The sequence below is a fragment of the Zootoca vivipara genome, chromosome 5, assembly GCF_965207765.1.
Source record: "Zootoca vivipara chromosome 5, rZooViv2.hap1.1, whole genome shotgun sequence".
Lineage (NCBI taxonomy): Eukaryota > Metazoa > Chordata > Lepidosauria > Squamata > Lacertidae > Zootoca > Zootoca vivipara.
In genome coordinates, this window is record NC_142588.1 from 74,305,343 (window position 1) to 74,329,424 (window position 24,082).

A 24,082-nucleotide genomic window follows, 5' to 3' on the forward strand; every position below is an offset into this window, starting at 1 on the left:
GTCGTTGTTGCTTTGTTGCTGAAACCTCGGCTCAAGCAGCACAAACAACTCCAGTAATCCTATTGTAGGTGGCTGAATGCTTGCTAGCGTGAAGTTTTGCCTTTACTCTAGAAGCCGAACCTGTTTCCTAGTGATCAAAGTAGAGCTGGTCTCTCCGGGTCTGTGTGAGTCATACTGTGTAACAGCAGACTAACTTTGTTGCTGTCAGCTGACTTGCCTCCGTTAAAATTCACCGAGACTAGTCAATGGCAATCAGTCTTGACTGAAGTAGATAGTAAAAGATGGGAATCAAATCACTGTGCCTTCTCATTGCTACGGTTTTGACTGCCTATTACATATACAGCCCCTTTCCAGAGAATGTTGAGGACCGCTGGAAGCTGATGTTCATTGGTGCTGTCTTTAGAACTTTAGACCATGTGGTAAGCTTAGACGTTTATTTGTTCCAGGCGTCTTGTGCATGTGAGATTGCTTGAATGCAAAAGGGGGTGGTGGGGGAGCTTATAGAAAAAGGTTGGGATTGTGCAAAATGAGAACTAACAGGCTATTAGTTGCATTATTTGGCGGGGGGTGGGGGCATCATGAAACAGAATTCATTTGTCTCTTCTTCTTTTTTACTCTCTGGACAGAAATGTCCTATATATGAAAATGAATGCAGATAGAAGGGAAGCTTACCTGTTAGCTTTTTAAACCATTTAATAGCTTTGCAAGGCACTGCATCCTGTTTTCTCTGTTATTCTCTAGCTGCTGTTGAAATACGAGCACCCCACTTTTGAGTCCGAAGCAGTGCAAAGCTCCCTTTGATAACAGATATAATTACCACGCTTCACATTTCATACACACTCTTTAGTCTGCATGGCTGTTGCTATAAATAACCAGTTTTAATGCTTGAAGCAATCAATCAAGGGGAAAGCTCTTAGAATTTTCCTCGCCACTGATGTAATTTCTAATTGAAATCTGGTGTAAGGGAGAGGGAAACATCCCTGCTAATATATCTACCATGCCAGACACTGTTAATGATCTCCGGGTGAATTGTGGCTACCGCAGCAATTGAGCATAGACTGAAATTACTTTTCTTTCAGGTATCTGTTTTGCTGTACTGCATACATGCATGACTTTCACCAGCTTGCCTGCTTATGTATTTACCTATAGCATCACCCAGGAGCTGCAGGGTGGATTGCATAAAAAGAGAGATATGCATAAAATTACAGAACTCGTTACAATTATTTCCCATTTCTGGGTAGCAAGTGGTTGTGGCTTCAAGCTCCACATTGGGCAAAAAAATGCTGCATTACAGGGTGTTGGAATAGATTACCTTTGTGGTCTCTTCCAATTCTGCAATTCTCTGATTCTATTAAGTTGCTGGACATCTTTGTTCCTAAGTGTAAAAATCTGTTTGCATATGCAGAAAGAGGACCCAATGGGTGGTAGTCAGTAAGTTTTACTTTGAGTAGACCCACTGAAATTAATTGACTGAATGTAGTCATTGTCTTTAATTTCAATGAGTCTACTTTTAAGGAACAGGTAAGCCGAATAGCACCCAACAGCTGCATTTATTCACCAACTATAAGGCATCAGATACATATGGGAATCTGACCTGTTTCTGAGGCATGGTCCCTAGGGCTTTGCCTGCTGGTTTCCAGCCAACACTGTGATCACAGCTCGGGGTTTGTGTGTTTTATTGCTGGCATGCTGCTAAAAGAGTAGCTTTCTGAGCACTTGCTGAGGTGTGCAGAATTTAGGGGTGTGGCATCAGTTTCCATGTCACTCCCTGGGTGTTTGAATTGCCTGGTGGTGGAAAGGTCATAAAAGCGCAGCCTTAGAAAAGAGGAAAATAAAGGAAAACAAACAGAAAAGAGCAACAGCAAGAAAAGTGTTGCGCAAAGCAAGGGAGGGGGGAGGCATACAGCACATGGCTGAATCTGATCGTTGGGAGGTGTGTGGCAAGGCAAACGGGTGCAGTATGACTAACATGGGAGAGGTAGGTAGGGTTGTCGAATTCTGCATGGAACTAGAGAGTTCCTGCATTACAGGGAGCATATTGGTATGTGATTTCCCCATCACTTTGACCAGGGGTCAGCAAACATTTTCAGCAGGGGGCCAGTCCACTGTCCCTCAGACCTTGTGGGGGGTTGGACTATATTTTGAAAAAAAATATATGAACGAATCCCTATGCCCCACAAATAACCCAGAGATGCATTTGAAATAAAAGAACACATTCTTTTTTTAAAAAAACATACTTTTTATTAATTTTACAGAATACAAAAAAAACAAAAAAAAAACGGTACATACATAAACACCTTTTCCACCTCCTTCCTACCCACCCACATGGGTCCTCCCCTGCCACAGAAGTATCCCATGTATGTGAACAGTCAGAGATGTTCCATTTTATGCTTGGATTTCTGTCCTCCTCCCCCTCCCCTGACCCCAAAGCCCCCCCCCCTGCCACCAGGGAGCTCCAGCAAACCAGGGCAGTACGCAGGAGGCCATCCATCCAACCATCTATTGTCATACCAAAAAAAAAGAGAAAAATAGAAATAGGAAAAAAGAAAGGGCAAAAAAAGAGAAAAAAACAATACAAAACAGAAAATTTTTTCTTACATTCATGATTGTAAAACCATATTTTGTGGGCTTCCCCTCCCCCCCCTTCCCCGGTTTTCATCCCTTTTTTATCATCTGCAACAGTTTCTTACTTTATAGAAATACACCTTTGTATCTTATACAACTTCAAATCACTGAAAAATCAAACTCCCATTTTATCTTCCCGTGCCTAATTTTTTCTCCCTCTATAAGCCTCCATATTTTCACATTTTCCAAAATCCATTCACTTTTAAAACTATAACTATTCTCAATTTAACCTTACATCCCCGATTACCGGCTCCACCCCCCCAATCCAGCAAATTCCATAATCAGCAGACCAGTTATAAACCTGTTAATCCATCCATGTAATCACAACATCACTTTCCCTTCACCCCACCCCCTGTTTACAGTCTTTTGCCATCCAGGCCACCATACAGGGCCCCTGAATTTCTTCTCTTCTCTGCATATTTTTTCCTTCTTCCCTGTGGGCGTTCTGGAGTTCCAATAATACCAATCGTGCCCCCCTCAAAAGCGGGGCACTCCATCCAACTTTTTGTAGAGTAAAGTCATCATTTTTTTCGTGGTGTGCTTCATTTTGTGTTGAATCATCACAGTCCTCATCTTCATCTTTTCCTTCCAAATCACAGTCATCATCATTGTCATTCTCACATTCATCTTTTTCAGTGTCAAAAGCTTCATCTCCTAAAAAATCATATTCTGCCATCACCATCTGAAATTTTTTCTGTAACTCTTGCCGTCGTGTCTCCTCTTGACATAGCTCTATTCTTGTTTCCCACATTAAGGTCAAAACAGACCGCTGGAACTCAGGGGAACACTTTTTTGTTGACATAATTCAATCCTGCCAAGGTCAAAACTTGTCACGTGGGGTGGAATATGATCACAGTTTATTTTCTCGACTCCATTTTAACAAGCTGGCTGCATTCTTCAAGTCTTATTAACAATAAAGTTCGAACTCACATTTCACAAACATTTAAACCAGAAAAGAAATTCCACAAAGTCCAGAAATACAAAATGAAATAAAAATTGACTCATAAATCCTGATCAACTCACTGGGTTGCCTGGGCTGCCGGCTCCCGAGGAAAAGAAAGATTTTTCTCAGTCTTTACCTCTTGCTGCAGGGCAGTCATAAACCACAGTCTCTCTCCCCTTCTCACCCTGCATCAAAGGGGAGATTCTCTTTGATGCCTTTGAGGGATCCTTTGAATTGCAAATCTTCTGTTTATGGCTTCGGGTTTCTATTTACTGTCTCTTTTGTTGCCGTGGGGGGGGGTGGCTTCCTCTTTTCTCCCCTCTCTCCCAGATCCAAATTGTTTTATAATCCAAATCGTGAGGTTACTTACAATCTTTTCCAATCGTTTTATTTTCGGAAGAATCCAGCGCTCTCCGCCTTCGGCTTGAAGCTTCTCCCTGCTAGAATAACGTTGCCGCTCAAAATGGCCCCCGCGACTTCTACCCTCCTCGCTCCGGAGCTCTTATTAGAGCTAACCGAAGAGTTGGGGAGTCCGGATTTGGGCTGTGCCGAGCAAATTGCCCCCGGGACGCCCTTCCCGAGGTTCTAAGGGACGCAGCGTCGCTCTCGCTGCCCTCCCCACTCCTAGCAGGGACATTCTACTCATGTAAAAACATGCTGATTCCCGAACCGTCCCCAGGCCGGATTTAGAAGGTGATTGGGCCGCATCCGGCCCCCAGGCCTTAGTTTGGGGACCCTGACTTTGATGGAAGAAGCTGCATGGGCTAGTATTCTCCATTCCACATGAGAGCCATTTCTGGTTTTGTTTTTTTTTTTTTTTAAAAAAGCATGAACAGAAGATGATGCAGTTCCAGTACGGCCCAAAACTTTTATTAGTTTAGCCTGGGAGAGCTTTGATGAGTTCAGCTTCTCCAATCATGGCTCTGCATCCCAAGAGGCTTTATCTATGTGTGCCTGCTAAATCATGGCTTCATGCCAGCGTTGTTTAAATCGCAGGTGCTAGTCTGACACTTTAACCACTGCCCCATTGGCTGTCTAGCGCTAATAGCAAATGGCACCATCTGCGCAGAAGCAGGGAGGTATCAGCAGGCTGAGCAGAGGGAGCCCTGACATAAAAAAAAAATCTCTAAGGGGGTGGGAATTCCCTCCCCTCCAAAAGAGCCACTTTGACCACGGCTAAGCACACTTCATGGCCATTGATTGCAGGGAGTAGGGAAGGAAAAAACTAGGGAGAACAGAATGAAGTATCCTGCAAGGGGGAATGGCAGGCTGGCTGGCTTCATGAACAGGAGTGCTCCACACTGCAACATTGCATTGCAAGTCCCCCTAGCAAATGCTGCAGCAGCTGCTGGTAACAGCCTGTAAGAGAAAACACAACTTTTGTTTTCTTTGCTCATAGCAAACCCTTCCAACAAGTGTTGGGTTGCCATACCTTTTTTTTTTTTTGACATTGCTCCTCTGCCTGTAATAGCAGCCTAACGGTCAGATATTAAGCTTTCTGCCTTCACTTCTAGTTTTCTCTTCCAGGCTTCTTTTTAAAGTCACAGGATGAAGGTGAGAAAAACAAAATACAGTGGTACCTCGGGTTACAGATGCTTCAGGTTACAGACGCTTCTGGTCACAGACTCCGCTAACCCAGAAATAGTATCTCGGGTTAATAACTTTACTTCAGGGTGAGAACAGAAATCGCATGGCGGCAGCGGGAGGCCCCAATAGCTAAAGTGGCACCACAGGTTAAGAACAGTTTCAGGTTAAGAACGAATTAAGTTCTTAACACGAGGTACCACTGTAGACAGACGCTCGTAACAAATCTCAAGCGCTAAACCGTGTCCCGGTTATATTTTATATACGTAGATAGTGATCTACATACGTGAAATTGCTCGTCCTGCTTGTTCTTCAGGTATCGTGTGTGTGAGACAACACAGTATAAATGGATCAAAAGATTGATCCTGGATAAACTTTAGTTGTTATACTGCGGGTTTTTCCTGGCAATGTGTGGTGTTGCTACATAATGGGAGGGGCTGTGGCTCAGAGGTAGAGCATTCCAAAGTTCTCCGTCTTAACCCCTGGCATCTCCAGGTAGGGCAGGGGAAAATCCTGCGGAGTGTCTGCAGTATTGAGCTAAAGACTGACCAATTCTGTGACTTGGTATAAGGCAGTTTCTTATGTTCCCACGCCAGATGCCTTGAGCTGCATCCATACCTTCTTCTGTGTACGGTAAATGTATGGAGACGGAGAGAAGTGAACTATGCCACTAGTCCACCCCCACAAATCATGCACTACCAACCCTGCCTCCTTGATACCCACATGTTCAGTGCAATGCCTGCAAAAGGGTGCCCATGAACAGCTGGATGTATATAGAAACCCTACACACCAGGACCTCTGATCACACAGGGGTCCTTGTTGTGGGTTCAGCTGCTCATATGGGGATGCGCCTTTGAAGATAATATTCTTACTACTATTTTGGTGCTAGACAAAAACATTCCTTTTAACCCAGGTCTTTGGCGCATTGAAGAATCTATGGCCTTCAAAATGTTTCTGGGGCTATGGGTGGGTGGAGGGTTATTGTGTTAGGGTTTTTGTGTGCTATGTATTTTGTGCTTTTGTACTGTAAACTGTCCTGAGATCTGCAGATGAAGGGCAGTATATAAATAAATATTAATACAATATTTATTAATGAAAGTGTTTAATCATCACCATCACCATCTAAAAAAAAACAAAACCTGCATGTGTACACTACCATTAGCGGGAGAAATCAGTGCATGGGTGCAAACCCTCCCCATTTTAGGAATTAGGCTGAAGGGAAGCAGACTGCCCAGGGCCGTGGCCAGGAAATTGTACCCTCACATAATGCACATTATCTAAGCCCAGTTCCAACCCCTAAAGTATATTTTAAACTGAGAGCTCGGCTGCCAACCTTAAAGGATCATGGGGCACATTGGATGTATGTGTAGCTATTTTTCTATCCACAGTGCATTGTTTTCGGCAAAATGTGCCCTACTGTCTATAGGTGAAACTCAAAAAATTAGAATATCGTGGGAAAGTGCATTTATTTCAGTAATGCAACTTATTTTTTTATTTTTATTTTTACAAATGCTTTCTTTTGGAAATTCCACAGTAATAAAACAAATAGTTACAATAATACAAGAATAAACATCGCTATTACATTTCATTAATTACATTCCATTTATAATTGACCCGCCTAATGACAAATCATTACAATTACAACAAATAAACGCTTGACATATCTTGCTTTGCATGTCATGCATCTATCTCATATATTGGTTTCACCTTTTAAGTTGCATTACTGAAATAAATATTCTAATTTTATGAGTTTCACCACTAGGCTATGAATTTGAATGGCAACCAAAACAGTGTAGGTGGCTGTGTGTCCGACTTTCCAGAGGTCAAGCCCTCTGTTTGACGGAGGAGTACGGTCCCAGTCGGTCAGAAGGAGAGCAGTGCAGAAGCACCTTGAAGTTGCCCATCAGCTGCTGGACAGCACACTGATCTGGCACACAGGTCACTTAACCAGTCACTTAACCACTTAATCTTTGGAAATAATTTCATTTTTAAAATTTATAAATTAGTACTTGTGCAAATAAATTAGCATATGCAAATATTATGTAGACCCTTGTCCCCTTTTTGGTTTTGTGCAAATCTAATGCAGTACAGAAAGAGCACCCGAAGCAGATAGGAACATGGGAAGCTTCCATAGACCAAGTCAGATCACTGACTCCATCTAGCTTGGTATGGCTTTGCGGTTTAGCAGAGGCTCTCCCAGGATTTCAGATAGGACTCCTTCCCTATTCTACCTGGAGATGCTGGGATTTGAACCTCGGCCTTGGAAGGACCACACTGCTTCCTAACTGAAGCTCTGGAGAGTCACTGAGCTAGATGGACCAAGGAGTCTGATTCAGTATAAAGCAACTTTCTATGTTCTATGAAAGTTTGCATGCAGTTCCTTCCCAACACTGCACTGTTTTCACAAGAATGTTTCATGCACCATGTCTAACACCAAGGTTCATGCATTCTGGGCAGCATAATGTGCTGACATCAGGAAGTGTTGCCAGAGAGGGTGTGGGTCTAACTATAAATGGATTCTGGACTCAAATGATTTCTGGTCAGTTTGTCCAAATCTTGGGTTGCAAAACAGCTCTTTGTGCAAGCTTAAACAACATTATAATTTTAGATGATAATTCTTCAGAATAAATAAGATTGGTTCATCCATGGACATTTCCTCTGCTTAGCAGCAGATAGTTCTGTAAGATACGTTTAATACCTCAAATGCTGGAGTAAAGTAAATTCAGGAATCATTCCTATGTCGAAATAGCATCTATATCAGCTATGCAGTTTCCTTCAGATACTATAATTGAGTTTTATATGCTGCCTGCCATAGGATGCTATGGTCATGGAATGTATTGCTTCCTCTTTAGGGGGAAAAAGCAAAATAAGGAGAGGACATTTGAGCAAACAAAGGACCAGAAGAGAAAGGATTACCATAAGCAGCCTCTCCCTTTCCCTGTTCTTTTTCACAGATGCAACCTGCCCTAGGCTGCTCTAGCTTTAAAAGAAAGAGAAGGATTAAGAAAACTCTTCTTAATCCTGTCATTTTCAGCCAAAGTTTACTAAAGAATTAAGAGGCTTTTAATGAACTTCAACAGCCCTTTTCTGGCGTTACCCTTTCGTGCAATTGACATTGTTTCACAGGGTTGCATCCTCTGGCCCCAGCAGCTTCCCAGCCCATTCACAAACACAGGTGTGGAGTGGGAATGTCTGAAGAGATGAACCTGCTCTACACAGGTAGACTGTGATGTAGAACCCCTTGCCAACTTAGCAGTTTGAAAGCATGCCAGTGCAAGTAGATAAATAGGCACCGCTGCAGTGGGAAGGTAAACAGCGTTTCCGTGCGCTCTGGTTTCTGTCACAGTGTTCCGTTGCGCCAGAAGTGGTTTAGTCATGCTGGCCATATGACCCAGAAAGCTGTCTGTGGACCAACGCCGGCTCCCTTGGCCTGAAGAGAGATGAGCGCAGCAACCCCATAGTCGTCTTTGACTGGACTTAACCATCCAGGGGTCCTTTACCTTTTTTACCTAGAACCTGGCATGATCTGAGTTCCATAGCCTGAGTCACAATGTCCCCCCTCTTCAGTGTAGATGGCAGAGGGGCAGAGCCCACAGGGGCTTGTTGCTGGCTAAACCCTGAATAACGCTAAAATTTCATTTGAATATATACTAGAACAAACATTTTGCACTAGCTTGTTCCATGATACAGAGTTATGGTATTATGTTACTGAGCTATCAGCAGGTTTTAAAGAGGGAGTCTCTGTATCCCACTTCCTTACTGTTGCAATTTTGTGGCACATCAGTAGTAGTAATGATTTTATTCATTGTTTTTCAAACAACATGTAGCAGCATGACTTGGGGTGGCACTGAGGTCCAGTGCCGAGGGCCTTCTGGCGGTTCCCTCATTGCGAGAAGCCAAGTTTCAGGGAACCAGGCAGAGGGCCTTCTCGGTAGTGGCGCCCGCCCTGTGGAACGCCCTCCCATCAGATGTCAAAGAGAAAAGCAACTACCAGATTTTTAGAAGACATCTGAAGGCAGCCCTGTTTAGGGAGGCTTTTAATCTTTAATTGATTATTTTATTCTTCTGTTGGAAGCCGCCCAGAGTGGCTGGGGAAACCCAGCCAGATGGGCGGGGTATAAATAATAAATTACTACTACTACTACTACTACTATGAATAGGTGGAGGGGTGTGATGATGTTGTTGTTTTACAAAGGCAGCCCTTAGTATACTGCACCAAAAAACTTCAGAGAAGCATGGAGTCTGAGGATAACTGTATTCTGATCTGTGCTTTAGTCTAGGAACATGCACAGATACGATCCCCGCAGCGCCTCTGCTTGGCTCCACTGCCTGTCTCCTTAACAGTTATTGCCTCCTGCTGTTGCTTGTTTATGCTGCTATGACTTACTCCTCACATCTGGCCTCTCCTGCAGACTGTGAATTAAGGAGGCCGGTGATTACCTGCCTGGAGGTCAGCATTTGCAGGTGGGCTGCCTTCACTTCCTGTGGAAGGAAACAAGAATAGGCTGCTGACATTTCTCAACCTGCATGTGGTTTGGAGTAGTCCAGCTGTTTCTGGGTAGGGGCCATTGTTTGTTGTTGGTTTCAGAATCAGGCCATGATGGTATAATGAAATGATTGCGTAAGAGTGTGGTCAGACCACCTCTGGCCTTCAGCAAAACTTGAAATGTAAAATATAAAACTTAGCAAGAAACTTCTTAAAGTTGTTGACACGGGCCTCGTTTGAACTGTAGTTTTTAAAGCGTGGGATTGATTGGTGAATCACTCTGGGCCCTGAGGCTTACACACCAAAATTACTTGAGAAGAGCAAATCCTTAGCCATCAGGGATTGCATATAATCACTGGCAACAATCCAGCACCATGCCCAGCGTCATTAGGCAACCAATAGCAATAAATCATTGTCAGGTGTGAGTGAAGTAAGTGAGTGGAGTAATTAATGTAATGAAAAGGCTGTGTCACAGCTTGATGGTATCACATATGCAAATATATTTTGTTACAAAAGACCTGTCATACAAACGGTTTGGGAGCATTGGAGTGTTAATCCTCTCTTTCCCTCGAGGAGAGGTATGTAAATAAAAGTCTTATGGTGCAATCCTATATGCGCCAACCCAGGAATAAGCCCTGCTGAATTCAGTGTTCACCTAGGCAAGTGGGCATAGGGTTGTATGTAGCCACAGCCTCTTTTCTGCTAGGGCCACATTCTCACGATATATTTAAAGCGCTATGGTACCGCTTTTCAACAGTCATAGCTTTCCTTACCCATAATTCTAGGAAATGAGATTTGTTAAGGGTGCTGAGAGTTGTTAGTAGACCCCGGTTCACCACACAGAGTTAAAATTCTCAGGGTGGCTTGACAATCAATCCTTCTTCCCAGGGAATTCTGGGAATTGTGGCTCTGTGAGCAAGGCCGTCTTAAGCAGGTCAGGTGCCGTGGTGCCGTGGCGCGCAGGTCGCTCCGGCACCCCACCCCGCCCCTTTTCTTCCCGCGGCTGGTGAACGGATGCAGTGCGCAGCGTGGTTTCCGCGTCCCCCTGCCAACCCGGCGCCCTGGCGCCCCACGCCACTAGAGTCAATGGGCAAGCCGCCCCTGTCTGTGAGGGGAATTTGTAATTTGTGTTTTCAAATGTTCCACTGAACCAGTAGTGCCTGCGCATGACCAAATATGGAATTGAATAGGGGTGCTAACCCAAACTGGTTCTCAAGAACCAGTATCTGAAGAATGGTATCTGAAGAAGTGTGCATGCACACGAAAGCTCATACCTATGACAAACTTAGTTTTTTTTGTTCTCAAGCATTATCTTCAGAATCTTGGGTTCCTTGTAATGTTAAGAATTAGTGTAACTATCAATGCTGACTGGCTTTTTAAAAAAACAAAACATTTTGTTTACATGAGGCATTTGTATGAACCAAAAATGCAGCAGAACACAGGACTATGAGGAGAGAGGGGTTCAGATGGGAAGAGGTGTGCAAAACCGTTCTCCCCACCAAAGACAACAAACAATCCATATACGTTCGTACTGCAGTGATGTGAACATATAAACATAGTTATATTTGGCTGATTGTTTGGACAATCCTTTACATGCCCATATCTATATCTGAAATAAAAATCTGTTGGCTTATAGATCTTAAGAGCCTTAACTGGAATATCTAGCTCAAGCCGGCTGAGCTGCATAACTGATTGGTGAGGGTGCGGCCATCTCTTTCAGAAGAATACAGTTAGTGCATATTTTGTAGTTTGTGTGCGAAGGGGCAGTTTAGTCTTTATGTGTGCTGAAAAAACAGACTGCAAAAGGGGCGGTTTTTGTGTTCCTCGAGTATTTCCCCTCTTGCACAGTGTGATATTGCCTTCTGTGGGTTTTGATATCTTCGTTTCTTTCTGTTTGTTTTCTGTGAATTGTATTCTGTGCATAATTTCTCCTTGCCCCCAATCCAAGGACAGCACCAGACTTCACTGAGGCCTTGGTACGATGCCATCAATGGCTTCCAACTTCTGCAACACACTCGCCTCAACACACAATGCCGTGGCACTTTTCCCTCCCTGCTGTTGCTGCCATGATAGTAGCAGCTACTTCACTTGCCACCCTGCTTGCTGTGCCTCTGGGAAGTGTTTGGGAACTGGGCAAGTAGCATGTCACTTTTGAATGGCAGCCAAATTTTACTCCCCTCCATAGAGGCCACCTGCCATTTTAATTGATTCAATACACTATGCCATGAACCACAGATCTGTGAGATTTCATAGGTCTGTGGCAGGGGTGAGCAAACTTTTTCAGCAGGGGGCTGGTCCACTGTCCCTCAGACCTTGGGGGGGGCAGACTATATTTTTTGGGGGGGGATGAATGAATTCCTATGCCCCACAAATAACCCAGAGATGCATTTAAAATAAAAGCACGCATTCTACTCATGTAAAAATACGCTGATTCCCGGACACTCCGCAGGCCAGATTTAGAAGGAAATTGGGCCGGATCCAGCCCCTGGGCCTTAGTTTGCCTACCCATGGTCTATGGAGTGAGTAAATGAAAATGGTGGGCTGCCACCACATATGGAAACCATGCTTGGCTCCCATGCAATAATGGCATCACCACCCAGACAGCACTTAAATGGTTTTTCATGGATCCTGTCCAGAAGTTAATTACTTTTCTTTTTGTATGTGAATTTCTTTCCATCACATATAAAAGCAGCTTCAGGTTCTAAAAAAAGCACGTCCAAACCCACCCAGATTCTCTAGTTTGGGAGTTTCAAAAGGAAAAAAAGCCTTAAAAATAATAGGCTATCACACTAAAGGTCTCAATGGTTAATGTGGACAGTTCTGGTCTTATGAGGTCATATCTACTCAGTGTAGACTCATGAAAATTAATAACCATGTCACACACATGGGTCTGCTCTTGAGTATGACTATCATTGCATACAACCACTTATTTTGGCACTGACAGGGCTATTGGAGCTGAGCTGAATTTGGAATCTCTCCTGAGGAGCTGGAAACAAAAATACAGCACACACAGAAAAGAGAAACTCTCTAACAATGGCTAGAAGCACTTCTAATTTATTTCTCTCCAAGAGCACGACAGTTTGCATGAACCACTTGATGACCCGTAACTGTGTTTCATTCTTTTCTTTACCCCCTGTCTCCTCTAGGAAGTAAAAAAATAGTTAAATGTCAGGTGGAGAGTGTGAGATTTATGGTGGGAATATGGCTGTGAGGAAAGTGTTTGTCCCCCTCTCCAGCATTTAGCTATCATGAAAGCTAACCAAAATCTGTGTTCACAGTAGTGTGAGCAAGAAAAGTACATGGGATTGCATCTCACACACCTTGGGATGTATTCACTGCGAGTGCAATGTTATAGGCAATTCCATCTGACCTAGACAAGCAGTATTTCACCTTAGCAGAACAACTCCACTTACACACACAGAGAGAGAGATTTTTTGCAGTTTGGAAAGTGACAGGGAAATGGATTGAAATGTGTGGGATGAACTACTGAATGCAAGATGAATGCTTACTATCATATAGCCACCCTGTAAACAAATAAGAACTGTTATATAAAGACCAGCCTTGGTCCAACCCTTGCATGAACTTTGTGCAAGGAAATTAAGATAAATACTGAATAAACAGGTCAGCTGGTGGAGCCTTGAGTTTTGCATTTTGCTGGAAGAAAGAAGGAAAGGAACAGCAGGAGGAGCTGCAAGTGGATATTGCTTGCTTTGGGGAAACTGCTGTTGCTTTGTAGCTGAAGACAATATACTTGGGTGCCTAGTCCCTCCTTGATGTTGAACATGGATATTTAGAAACAGATATATCACAAAGTATCCAGTGTTCTTTCTAATGCAAAATGCCACTTCTGCTTTGCAACCCCTGGAACTTCTTCATGTTCCAGGGTGTGCATACCATTCCAAATGATTAACGATGATGTTAATATGCATGCCCAACTCTTTAGGCCAGTTTTGATATGAAGGAGAAGGGAAAGAGGCATTGATGAATGTAGTCTATTATGTAGCTTGAGAGTTGCATAATATATTGACATTAATATACCTCTTGTTTTCCAGGCTGCAGTTGCCAACAAGCTGGGTCTTGCGCACCACATGGATGTTATGATGAGCCTCACAAGTTTCGAACATACAGCGCCAACGTCGGATGAAAAGGTCACTGTGACTGACACAGAATTTAATGGTGTTCCAGTCCGTTTGTATCTCCCGAAAGGGCAGCCCGATTCCTTGAAAAGGGCCATGATTTTTATTCACGGGGGTGGATGGTGTGTAGGAGCAGCAGGTAAGCATGTGTGCTTGTTTCCACTAATGTGGGTCTTGAGTGGAAAATTGAAATGTCTTTGAGACAGGCGCCATGATACAACATAGCAAGGTGGCTGCTACTTGACAATGAGCTTTCGGCGAGCGTCTCCTCTGCTCAAACGCCAATATACCTGCAGAGGATGTATAAAGCCATCTAATTCTCCACAAATCTGAGAGAAGCAATTAATTTGTAGATTTCATCTAACAGGTAAACCAGATGAACTATATGGCACGCGATGAAAGAACTGAAATAATCAGATTGCATCCATTGGTTATGCAAGCAGAAGGCAGCTGCCAGGCTTCAGGGAATCCGATCTTCCCTCCCCACGGCAGTCTGCCAGTCACCAATAGATAAGAAGCTCTTACCAATGTATTTTATTCAATGTTCACAGAGAGAGGCTTAGAATGCCGCCTCTCGGGGTAATGGTGTTGCTCCAAGTAATCTCCTCCCCTTCCCTCTCAGTCGTGGCTGCTTAAGGCCATTTGGCTTTTAGCTTTCTGCTCTACCACTTTCACTGCTCGCCAGGTTCTGGGAGGGGGCTCTGGAATGCTTTCTAGTGATAATATGTCAGTCAGCTGTTCCGTCTCTGCTTCTCCCCCCTCCTCTTCTCCCATTATCTCCCAGCTTTGCCCCTCTTCTGTCTCAGAGCCATGACCTTCTGCAAACAACTGTTGTAAATCTATATCAGGGACCCCCAAACTTCAGCCCTCCAGATGTTTTGGACTACAATTCCCATCTTCCCCAACCACTGGTCCTGTTAGCTAGGGATCATGGGAGTTGTAGGCCAAAACATCTGGAGGGCCGCAGTTTGGGGGTGCCTGATTTATATTGTCTTCCTCTTCTCTGGGAGGTGCAGAAGGAGGTGGGGACTCTCCACCATTCCTCCTAACCCTGACAGCAGCCAAACAAATTTATGGAGGATATACCAGTTGCATGAAACCCACAGGAAGTGAGTGTGTGGTCTTGTGCTCAGGTCCTGCAGGCCAGCTTCCCCCTGTCATCTGGCCAGCCGTGAAAACAGGTTGCTGGACTAGATGGGCCATTGGCCTGATCTAGCAACCAATTTTTTTCCTCCTCCTCCTTCCTCTAGCAACCTCTTGTTGTGCTAGATCAAACCATATCCAGGGGTTCAGCCTCTGAACCCTGGGAGCAGTGTCATTCAGGGCTTCAGTGGGGATGGGTAGAGAATCGCCCATAGTGAGCAGATGGACAGAGCATAAGTGGGCCATAGTATTGCAATTTTAATACATCGTTAGCATTGATATTCTGGTTAGTCTGCTGCATATTTTGGTTTAACTCTTGCTCTCCCCCCTCCCCCTATCAGATCTAATTTGTATAATTAGATTTTGTAAGTTAATCTTTTTGAAAAATAAAATGAAATACTCCGAGTGCAAATGATGTCTCTTAGGGAATATAAGGCTGAGAAGGACATATTATATCCAAGGTGTGAGATATGAAAACTAAGATCCCATCGAGGACATCTTCTTGGACTGCAGCCAAGTCACTTGTGAATGGTTGAGTTCCTGTCTTTTGATAAAGCGGTGTGCGCAGGAGTTTATTCCATTGCCAAGCGCTGAACTGCAGGGATTCACAGAAAGTGCACAAAAAGCTACTGCCAAAAGAAACAGGGAACTGTGTGTCTATTTGTTTCAGAAGAGCAATAAAATATTCTTTATTACTTACTTTGTTGCAGCCATGCAACCCTATGACCTCCTGTCGAGACGGACTTCAGAATCACTAAATGCTGTCGTCGTATCAGTCGAGTAAGGAATGGTGCTTCAGAGTGTTTATTGTGAACTAGCGGTACCCAGCCACGCATTGCTGTGGCTCATCCCTGTGACTCCCCCCAGTCCGTCCCGACCTATGAATTATTCTGCCCCCTCCTCCTCCCACCCCCAGCACATCCCTGTGACAGTCTCGACCCCCCCTACCTGTATGCCCATCCTCCTCACTCCAGTCGAGGAGAGGCCTGCCTCCCTGGGAGGTCTAGGTCTTGGTGGGGGGGGTGAGACCTCTGGAGCGGCCTGGGTCCATGGGCGGTCAGGGTCTCGGGCAGCAGTGTGGGCTCTGGAGTGGCCCGGGTCTGTGGGCGGCGCAGGTCTTGGGCGGCGCCGTGGTCTCTGGAGCAGCCTGGCTCCCTGGGTGGTGCGGGTCTTGGGCGAGGCCACAGGGTCTGGAGCAGCCTGGCTCCCAGTCTGGGGGGTGGCACGGCCTGTGGAGTGGTCTGGCTCCCTGGTGAGTGTGGGTCTGGGGGGGCAGCGGGGGTTGCAGAGAGGCCTGGCTCCCTGGGCAGTGTGGCTCCTTGGAGGCGGCGAGGTCTCTGGCGAGCGTCACAGGCTGTGGGACGGGCCCCGCCCTCGAAGGAGGAGTTCCAGGCTACAATTTCCCAGCATCCCCAGCCCTCTGAGTTTAGTCTTCTAAAGCACTGCCCTATCTAAGTGCATGGTAACACTCACGTATACCCATGTGACGTTGTGGCCAAATTTGAATGCGATCGGGCAAGCGGTTTTGGAGAAAGCCGCAGTTTAACAAACATATATATATATATACCTAATCCTTTGCAAATAAAAAACTAAGCTTAATTGCTATAATCCAACACATGCACTGAGCATACAAAAGCCCACTGATTATTTATTTAATAAGCACTATATGCTGCTTGATGGTTAAAACCCCAGGCAACCTCAAAGCAGTTTACAGTGAAGCACAATGCAACCTTTGTTTGGACTTTGTAGCATGAGGGGAACGAAGTCCGACAGTTAAAGGCAATTGCATACATAACATGGGAGTAATGCATAGCCATCAGTCCCATCATCATGAATGAAGTGAGTTTCCCAGCATGCAGCAGTCAAGAGAGGAGGGAAGAAGGACATAGTTTTGCTAACTTTTCTCAACCTGAGTCAGAGGATTGTTGGCATCTGTCTGTCTCAAGAGGCAATGAAAGAGTATGCCATCGGGGGTCAATCCAAACAATTGGAGAGTTGCAGCGCCTGCTGCGACTATAGAGACCGATAAGGGAGAGACATGTTTTATTGCAGCTGGGACAGATGAAGGCATCCAGTTTCACTGGTGCAGATGCACCATGGTGTAACGGATGGATGGGGTGTGGTAATGGGTGGATGGTTGCAGTGTGGGCTAGCTCTCAATTAAAAATGGAAAATGCAGGTCTTCAGGCCTTTCCAAACACTCTGCAGCATGGTGACTTGTTGCAGGTCCAAATGAAGGGATTTCGGAACTGTGGGACCAATGCAGAGAAGACCTTCTAAACTAGGGTTAGCCAATGTAGTGCACTCCATATGTTGTTGGACTCCAACTTCCATCAGACAGCATGGCCATCAGTCAGGGGTGATAGGAGTTGGATGTTATGTGTGAACCATGCCATACAGCAAAAGGTGGGACTCTTCAAGGTCAAGTTGAAACCCAGTGTTTATATCTGCCAGATCAGTTCTTAAACTGCATTGAGTTTGTAAAATATTTGTAATTCAGTGAGAGAGAAAGGGGGAGTTAGTTTGCCTGGTGAAGGGTAAGTTGGTGGGGGGTAATCAGCTGCACAAGTTTGCAAGTGACTGTTCCAAACTGTATGTTGAAGCAAGTCAATTTAATTGAAGGGGGTGGGTGGGGACACCTAGCATCCATGTCACAAATTAGATTTGATTTTCTTTCACAACCAATTCTTCTTTTTGAAAACTGCCCCACAAAGGTACAGACTGGCACCGAAACACCACTTCCCAGCTCAGTTTGAAGACGTGTACACAGTGGCGAAGTACTTCCTGCAGAGCAGTGTCCTTGAGCGATACAACGTAGAGGCAAGCAGGGTGTGCGTTGCAGGAGACAGCGCAGGAGGGAACCTAGCCGCAGCAGTGGCACAGCAGGTGAGTCGTAATGTATTGGAAAGTTGGGCATTCGGAAGGAGTCGCGTTCATCTTTGTTATGCATCTAAACCCTTGCTCTCCGAAGCCTACCTGTTACCTTGGGGAAACAACCAGGGCTGACACCGTCATCCGGTACCCTTAGGTCACTGGGATCCTGCAACAGGAGCTTACCCTAGGCATCCCACACTTGATGACTGGATATGGGAGCTTCATCACAGGCAACCTTTTAGCAGCACATGGTGTGCAGGGCCAAAAACAAAGGTGGACCAAGCAATGCCTGAAAGTCTTACCTTTGTTTAGCATGCTACATGCTATGTGTTGAGGCTCCATGTCAGATTTGAGAGGAAGCTGGGCAAGGTTTCCTCTGGGTCCTGCAATGCTTCCCAAGTAGCACCCCCCCCCACCAGCATGCCATCCCTCACTAGCATCCGTGATGGTCCATCCTACAGCAAGCCTTTACAGTGTGACCTAGTTCCCCTAGTAAGCCTTTGTGGCAGTTACTTGCTGATATCAAGCACTGGGAAAGTGCCCAGCCCAAACTAAGTGGGTATCCTAAAAATGCCTTCAGAATCCAGGTGCCGTTTGCTGAGATTTTCCATCGGATGATCAGAGGGATATTCTGGCAGACAACTTGACATGGAGAAGGTTCCCCGAATAAAGAAAAAGAATGTTGAAACACTGCCTTGTTGCCAATGATAATTCTATTTTGTTGGCTATGCATAAATAGTACCTCACTATGCCAGATTCTGCAGAATTTCTTTCGAGAGAGGTTAAAAAAAAACCAGGAGACTTTTTTTTTTTAGTATAAATCATTTCAAAATGTGATCTCACTACTAAAATTGAGTCAACCCTCTGTGGAGTTTATAGGGCAGCTGGATGTGTAGATTTGGATATATCAAGTGTCTGGAGCTCTCATAATATTTATCAGGTCAATCAGCTTGTTGAAAACGTGGAGCTGAGCTTCTCAACTAAAGGAAAAGGTAAAGGGCCCCCTGACCATCAGGTTCAGTCGTGTCCGACTCTGGGGTTGCGGCGCTCATCTAGCTCTATAGGCCGAGGGAGCCGGCGTTTGTCCACAGACAGCTTCCGGGTCATGTGGCCAGCATGACAAAGCTGCTTCTGGCAAACCAGAGCAGCGCACGGAAACGCCGTTTACCTTCCCGCTGGAGCGGTCCCTATTTATCTACTTGCACTTTGACATGCTTTCGAACTGCTAGGTTGGCAGGAGCTGGGACAGAGCAACGGGAGCTCACCCGATTGCAGGGATTCAAACCGCCGACCTTCTGATCAGCAAGCCCTAGACTCTGTGGTTTAACCCACAGCACCATCTGGGTCCCTATTTATGCTTAGCAGTACAGCACATGTAAATTAGTTTACTTACCAAGTAAGGCTTAAATCCTAAACACATTTACTAACTAGGGAGTGAATGCTATCAAACACTATAATGTCATTCTGAGCAGGAATGTTTAGGGTTATGCTGAAAATCACATTGAACCTAGTGGGCTTCTGACTTCTGTCTTTTAGGCTTAGGTGTAAAACAGCCTTCCGCAATCTGGTGCTGTCTGTATGTTTTGAACTGTAACTTCTTTCTGCCCAAATCTACCATTGGCAATGATGGGAGTTTTAATCCAACATAATATGGAGGGCACGAGGATGGGGAAGACTGATGTAGTGTCAGGGTATATCTTGAGTTTCCAATAGCAACTTCCACAGGTACAGATGAGAGCTTAGTAAATCTGAATCACTTTAAAAAGAATATTAAACACTTCAGATGGTAGATAGTGTAAATATTGGAGGTATAAATATCAGCACGTGTAATTTTCAATAAAAGAGGCGGGCAATCTGTAAGCCTGTACTCTCTCTCTCTCTCTCTCTCTCTCTCTCTCTCTCTCTCTCTCTCTCTCTCTGTGTGTGTGTGTGTGTGTGTGTGTCCTTTTCCTTGCACTGTAAATATTTTCTGGTATGGTGATCCATCTGACATGGAGCGAGGAGGGATTCTTGTGTAATCAATGACAGCCCCCCCCCCTTAACTGTTACAGGTTCTACATGATCCTGATGTCAAAATTAAATTCAAGATCCAGGCTTTGCTTTACCCTGCTCTTCAGACTATTGATCTGGATTTGCCATCTTATCGAGACAATGGGAACATGCCAATTCTGCCTAAACCGTTAATGGTGAGATTCTGGAGCGAATACTTTACGACTGACATGTCTCTAAACAGGGCAATGGAAGCCAACCAACATGTTCCTGCAGAGCAAAGCCATTTGTTTAAATTTGCAAACTGGAGTCGCTGGCTACCTGAAAGGTATAAGAAGGGTCACGTTTATACCAAGCCGGTATATGGCAGTTCTGAGCTCGGACAAAAATACCCAGGATTTCTGGATCCAAGAGCAGCGCCACTACTGGTCGATGAAAGCAAACTGCGTGGCTTACCCCTCACATATGTCATCACATGCCAGTATGATGTCTTGAGGGATGATGGACTCATGTATGTCTCGCGACTTAGGGAGGCAGGAGTTACTGTAAAACATCAACATGAGAATACTGTTCATGGGGTTGCAATGTTTAGTGCAGGCCCATTAATCTTAACTGTGGGAGAGAAGATGGCAAATGACTACATTGAGTGGTTGAATAAGAACTTATAAATGAAGCCACATCTGCGGAATGCCTTTGGCTCCGATCAATTTGACTTGGGTTTTATACAGGAGGAAATGATCTTTTCTCTGAGTAACTTTGATATTGTACTTTGGTGGTGGTTTGGTCATTGTTATAGAGTCCTTTCTTTGAACAAGACTGAGAGGGTTGTTTGGGGTTTCTTTTGTTGTATCTGTCAAATTATGCTTAATTTAAAATAAAACATTGGAACAAAATGAATGGTGCTTTTCAGGTGTGAAATTGCTGTTTTGGACCTGCATGTTGTTCTGGCTTGCTTTTGTGAGGACTCATGTGATTCTACCTGGCTCTGCAAAGTGACCTTTTGGCCGATGGCTCATAGTACCTTCAGGTATTTGTCTCGAGTTAAGACTTTGGATGAATAGCAGGTTTATTACTTGACTTAAAGGTAAGGATTTTGAAGGGTTTGGACCAATTTCCATAGCTGAGATCACTTGACAGTTTCATATGAGCCCATTCTATCTTTTCTTTTAGTAGACAATACCTTTCCAAGTTTTTGTCTGCTCAACAGAGTTCATGGGGTTCAGATGTAAACAGCTGTTGCTGTAAAAGCAGCCTTGGGTTAAGAATGTGTGGACCTGTTATTTTCAATTTATCTCACTTGCTCATTTCCCCAAACTTCCATTTGTCACATTTCCACTTTGCATTTTTAAAAACAGTCCTCACAAAAACGCACCAGTATTTAGGTGCCCTTTTCTCCTATTATGCAGGTGAAACTCGGAAAATTAGATTAACATCGAAAAGTGCATTTATTTCAGTAATGCAACTTAAAAGGTGAAACCAATATATGAGATAGATGCATGACATGCAAAGCAAGATATGTCAAACCTTTATTTGTTGTAATTGTAATTATTTGTCATTAGGCAGGTCAATTATAAATGGAATGTAATTAATGAAATGTAATAGCGATGTTTATTTTTGTATTATTGTAACTATTTGTTTTATTACTGTGGAATTTCAACAAGAAAGCATTTGTAATAATAAAAATTATAATAAAAAATAATAAGTTGCATTACTGAAATAAATGCACTTTTCGACGATATTCTAATTTTTTGAGTTTCACCTGTGCAGTTTCTATGGAATTTTACCTACTTTACACATTTTTGAAAGCCTGTTCCCAAATATAATGCATTTTCACGAATATATGCCTACTCCTCTAATATATACATTTCCACATATATTTTTTGTTGAATAACTGTATCACAACATTTAGAGAAGTTTAGAAAAATGCATGTGTTTTGGTTCATGTTTTGCAGAATTCAGAATCTTGTTAAAATGCAAATCAAACTAATTTCTCCCCTATCCATGCCTGGAATGTCATGTTTCAAATGACCAGATCTTATCTCGTCTAGCAATTCTCTCTCTTTTCCCCTACTGAGGGAAACAGAGATGTTTATCTTTTAAAACTATTGAGTACTGCAACTCAAACAGAGCTCTCAAATTCTTACAGGCTCACTATATGTTATTTTCTTGACTCGTTTACTTGGTGTGCCTTACACAATAAACAAAATGCATGTTGACTTAAATTGTTTGCTTCAGTATATTGTGGGTGTTTATCACTCTGAACATTGAGATAATAGAACTATGCTATACAGGTGAAACTCGGAAACTTAGAATATCGTTGAAAAGTGCATTTATTTCAGTAATGCAACTTATTATTTATTATTTTTATTTTTACAAATGCTTTCTTTTGGAAATTCTACAGTAATAAAACTAATAGTTACAATAATACAAAAATAAACATCACTATTACATTTCATTAATTACATTCCATTTATAATTGACCCGCCTAACAACAAATAATCACAATTACAACAAATAAAGGCTTGACATATCTATCTTTGCATGTCATGCATCTATCTCATATATTGGTTTCACCTTTTAAATCACGTTACTGAAATAAATGCACTTTTCGATGATATTCTAATTTTCCGAGTTTCACCTGTACTGTACATTCATTTACTGTTGTGCAAATTAATGGTATTGTAGCACTCACTAAGAAAATGATTCTAATATCCTGGTAAAGCAGTATGTCACTCCACATTGATCAATAGGTGATGTGGGGCTTGGGACACTGGCTTTGTATGAGAGTTCTGTGAAAAAGAAGTGATTCGGTTTTCAATGTTCTAGGATCCCAAGGAAGAGTTATATTTACAATGGGAGTGGAGATAAGAAGCAAAGTTGCTTAGAAGGTGTGTTGTGATTGGTTACATGTTTGTTCTATATTCATCAGTATGGATGGAAGAAGATCAGTCCTTGTGGCTTTCTCTGTATCTAATTTTTCCAATCGTAAATTCTGTTCTCCACTTTTTTGCATCCTTTTTTTTTTAAAAAAACTTACAAATATTCATCATCATTTGAGTGCAATTTTCTCCCAATAAACACATTTTTGTATGCCGCTTTTACAAATACAGTGGTGCCTCACTTAACGAATGCCCTGCTTAACGAAATTTCCACTTAACGAAAGGATTTTTCGAGCGGAGGTTGCCTCGCTAGACGAATTCGTTTTATGAAAAATTCGTCTAGCGAATCGCGGTTTCCCATAGGAATGCATTGAAATTCAATTAATGCGTTCCTATGGGCAAAAAAAATTTTTTTTAATGCATTCCTATGGGATTTGCTAGACGAATTTTTTGTTATAAGAAAAGACCCGTGGAACGAATTAAATTCATCTAGCGAGGCACCACTGTATACCCATGTTTGCAAGCACTTTGTTTGGCTGGGAAACTACTCCGCAAAATTCAGAAAAGTGCAAACTTGGAAGGACGGCTGCCTTCTGGTTTGCACATTGTTTGGGAAAGGTGTGAATTTGGTAAGTTTGCCTTCGAAAGCAAACTCAATTGTTGTTGTTGTTGTTGCACTTTATGTTGCAATGAGTGATGCCCATGGAACATAGCATTTCCCCCCAGGAGGCTGCTGCTTGAGAATGTAGCTTTGAAAGCATTCCATGCTTCCTAAAAAAAAACCCAAAACACCCTTTGCCCTTTTGATGATATTAGCAATTTAAACAAGATGGTTTTCAAGCAAAAAAGCTGGAGGTGTTTTTAAAATTTTATTTTACATGTGATAGGCCAGCAATCAATGCTACCCTCAGAACCCATGTAGCTCAGCTCTCTTCCAGTGACCTCATTGCAAATGACTTAATTTCAGATGTGACTTGGAAAATAAGGGAATAAGGAGAAACTTAGAATTCTGTTCACGGCCAATTACAATTAGCTGTCTCCCAGCAAGCTTATTGCAAATAAAGCCATGCTTCGTTTCAGGCAGTGATGATATTCAGTACCAGCTCTTGCCCATATGTATTAGATGTTAATTTTATTAACTCTTCCCAGCTTTCCTGACCAACATCTCCTCAGTTTTTCAGCCTCTGTGTTTTGCCTGTACCAAGAGCTTTCACATCATCGCCAGAGAAAAGTTTTTTTCCCATTCAAAACTGCCCCAGAAAGCTCCCCCAAACTTGTGAAATAACATTCAACTCTACTTTTAAAATAAATGTCCCAAGAAGATTATGCTTATGGGATTCCTTTAAAAAGCACACCCAGGAATCCCAAAGGATATATATCAGAACTCTTCTCCAGGGAACAATTATAGGTTTCAGGTTAAACA

General features: G+C 43.4%; 1 protein-coding gene across 1 annotated transcript; it reads left to right on the top strand.

The window, feature by feature from the left end:
• Positions 1-37: 37 nt before the first annotated feature.
• AADAC (arylacetamide deacetylase) lies at positions 38-20,677 on the top strand. Its single transcript, XM_035133582.3, has 5 exons — positions 38-419; positions 13,691-13,913; positions 15,628-15,697; positions 17,632-17,803; positions 19,843-20,677. The coding sequence occupies exons 1-5, from the start codon at positions 282-284 to the stop codon at positions 20,446-20,448; spliced, it is 1,209 nt and encodes a 402-aa protein (XP_034989473.1). The 5' UTR covers positions 38-281; the 3' UTR covers positions 20,449-20,677.
• Positions 20,678-24,082: the final 3,405 nt, after the last annotated feature.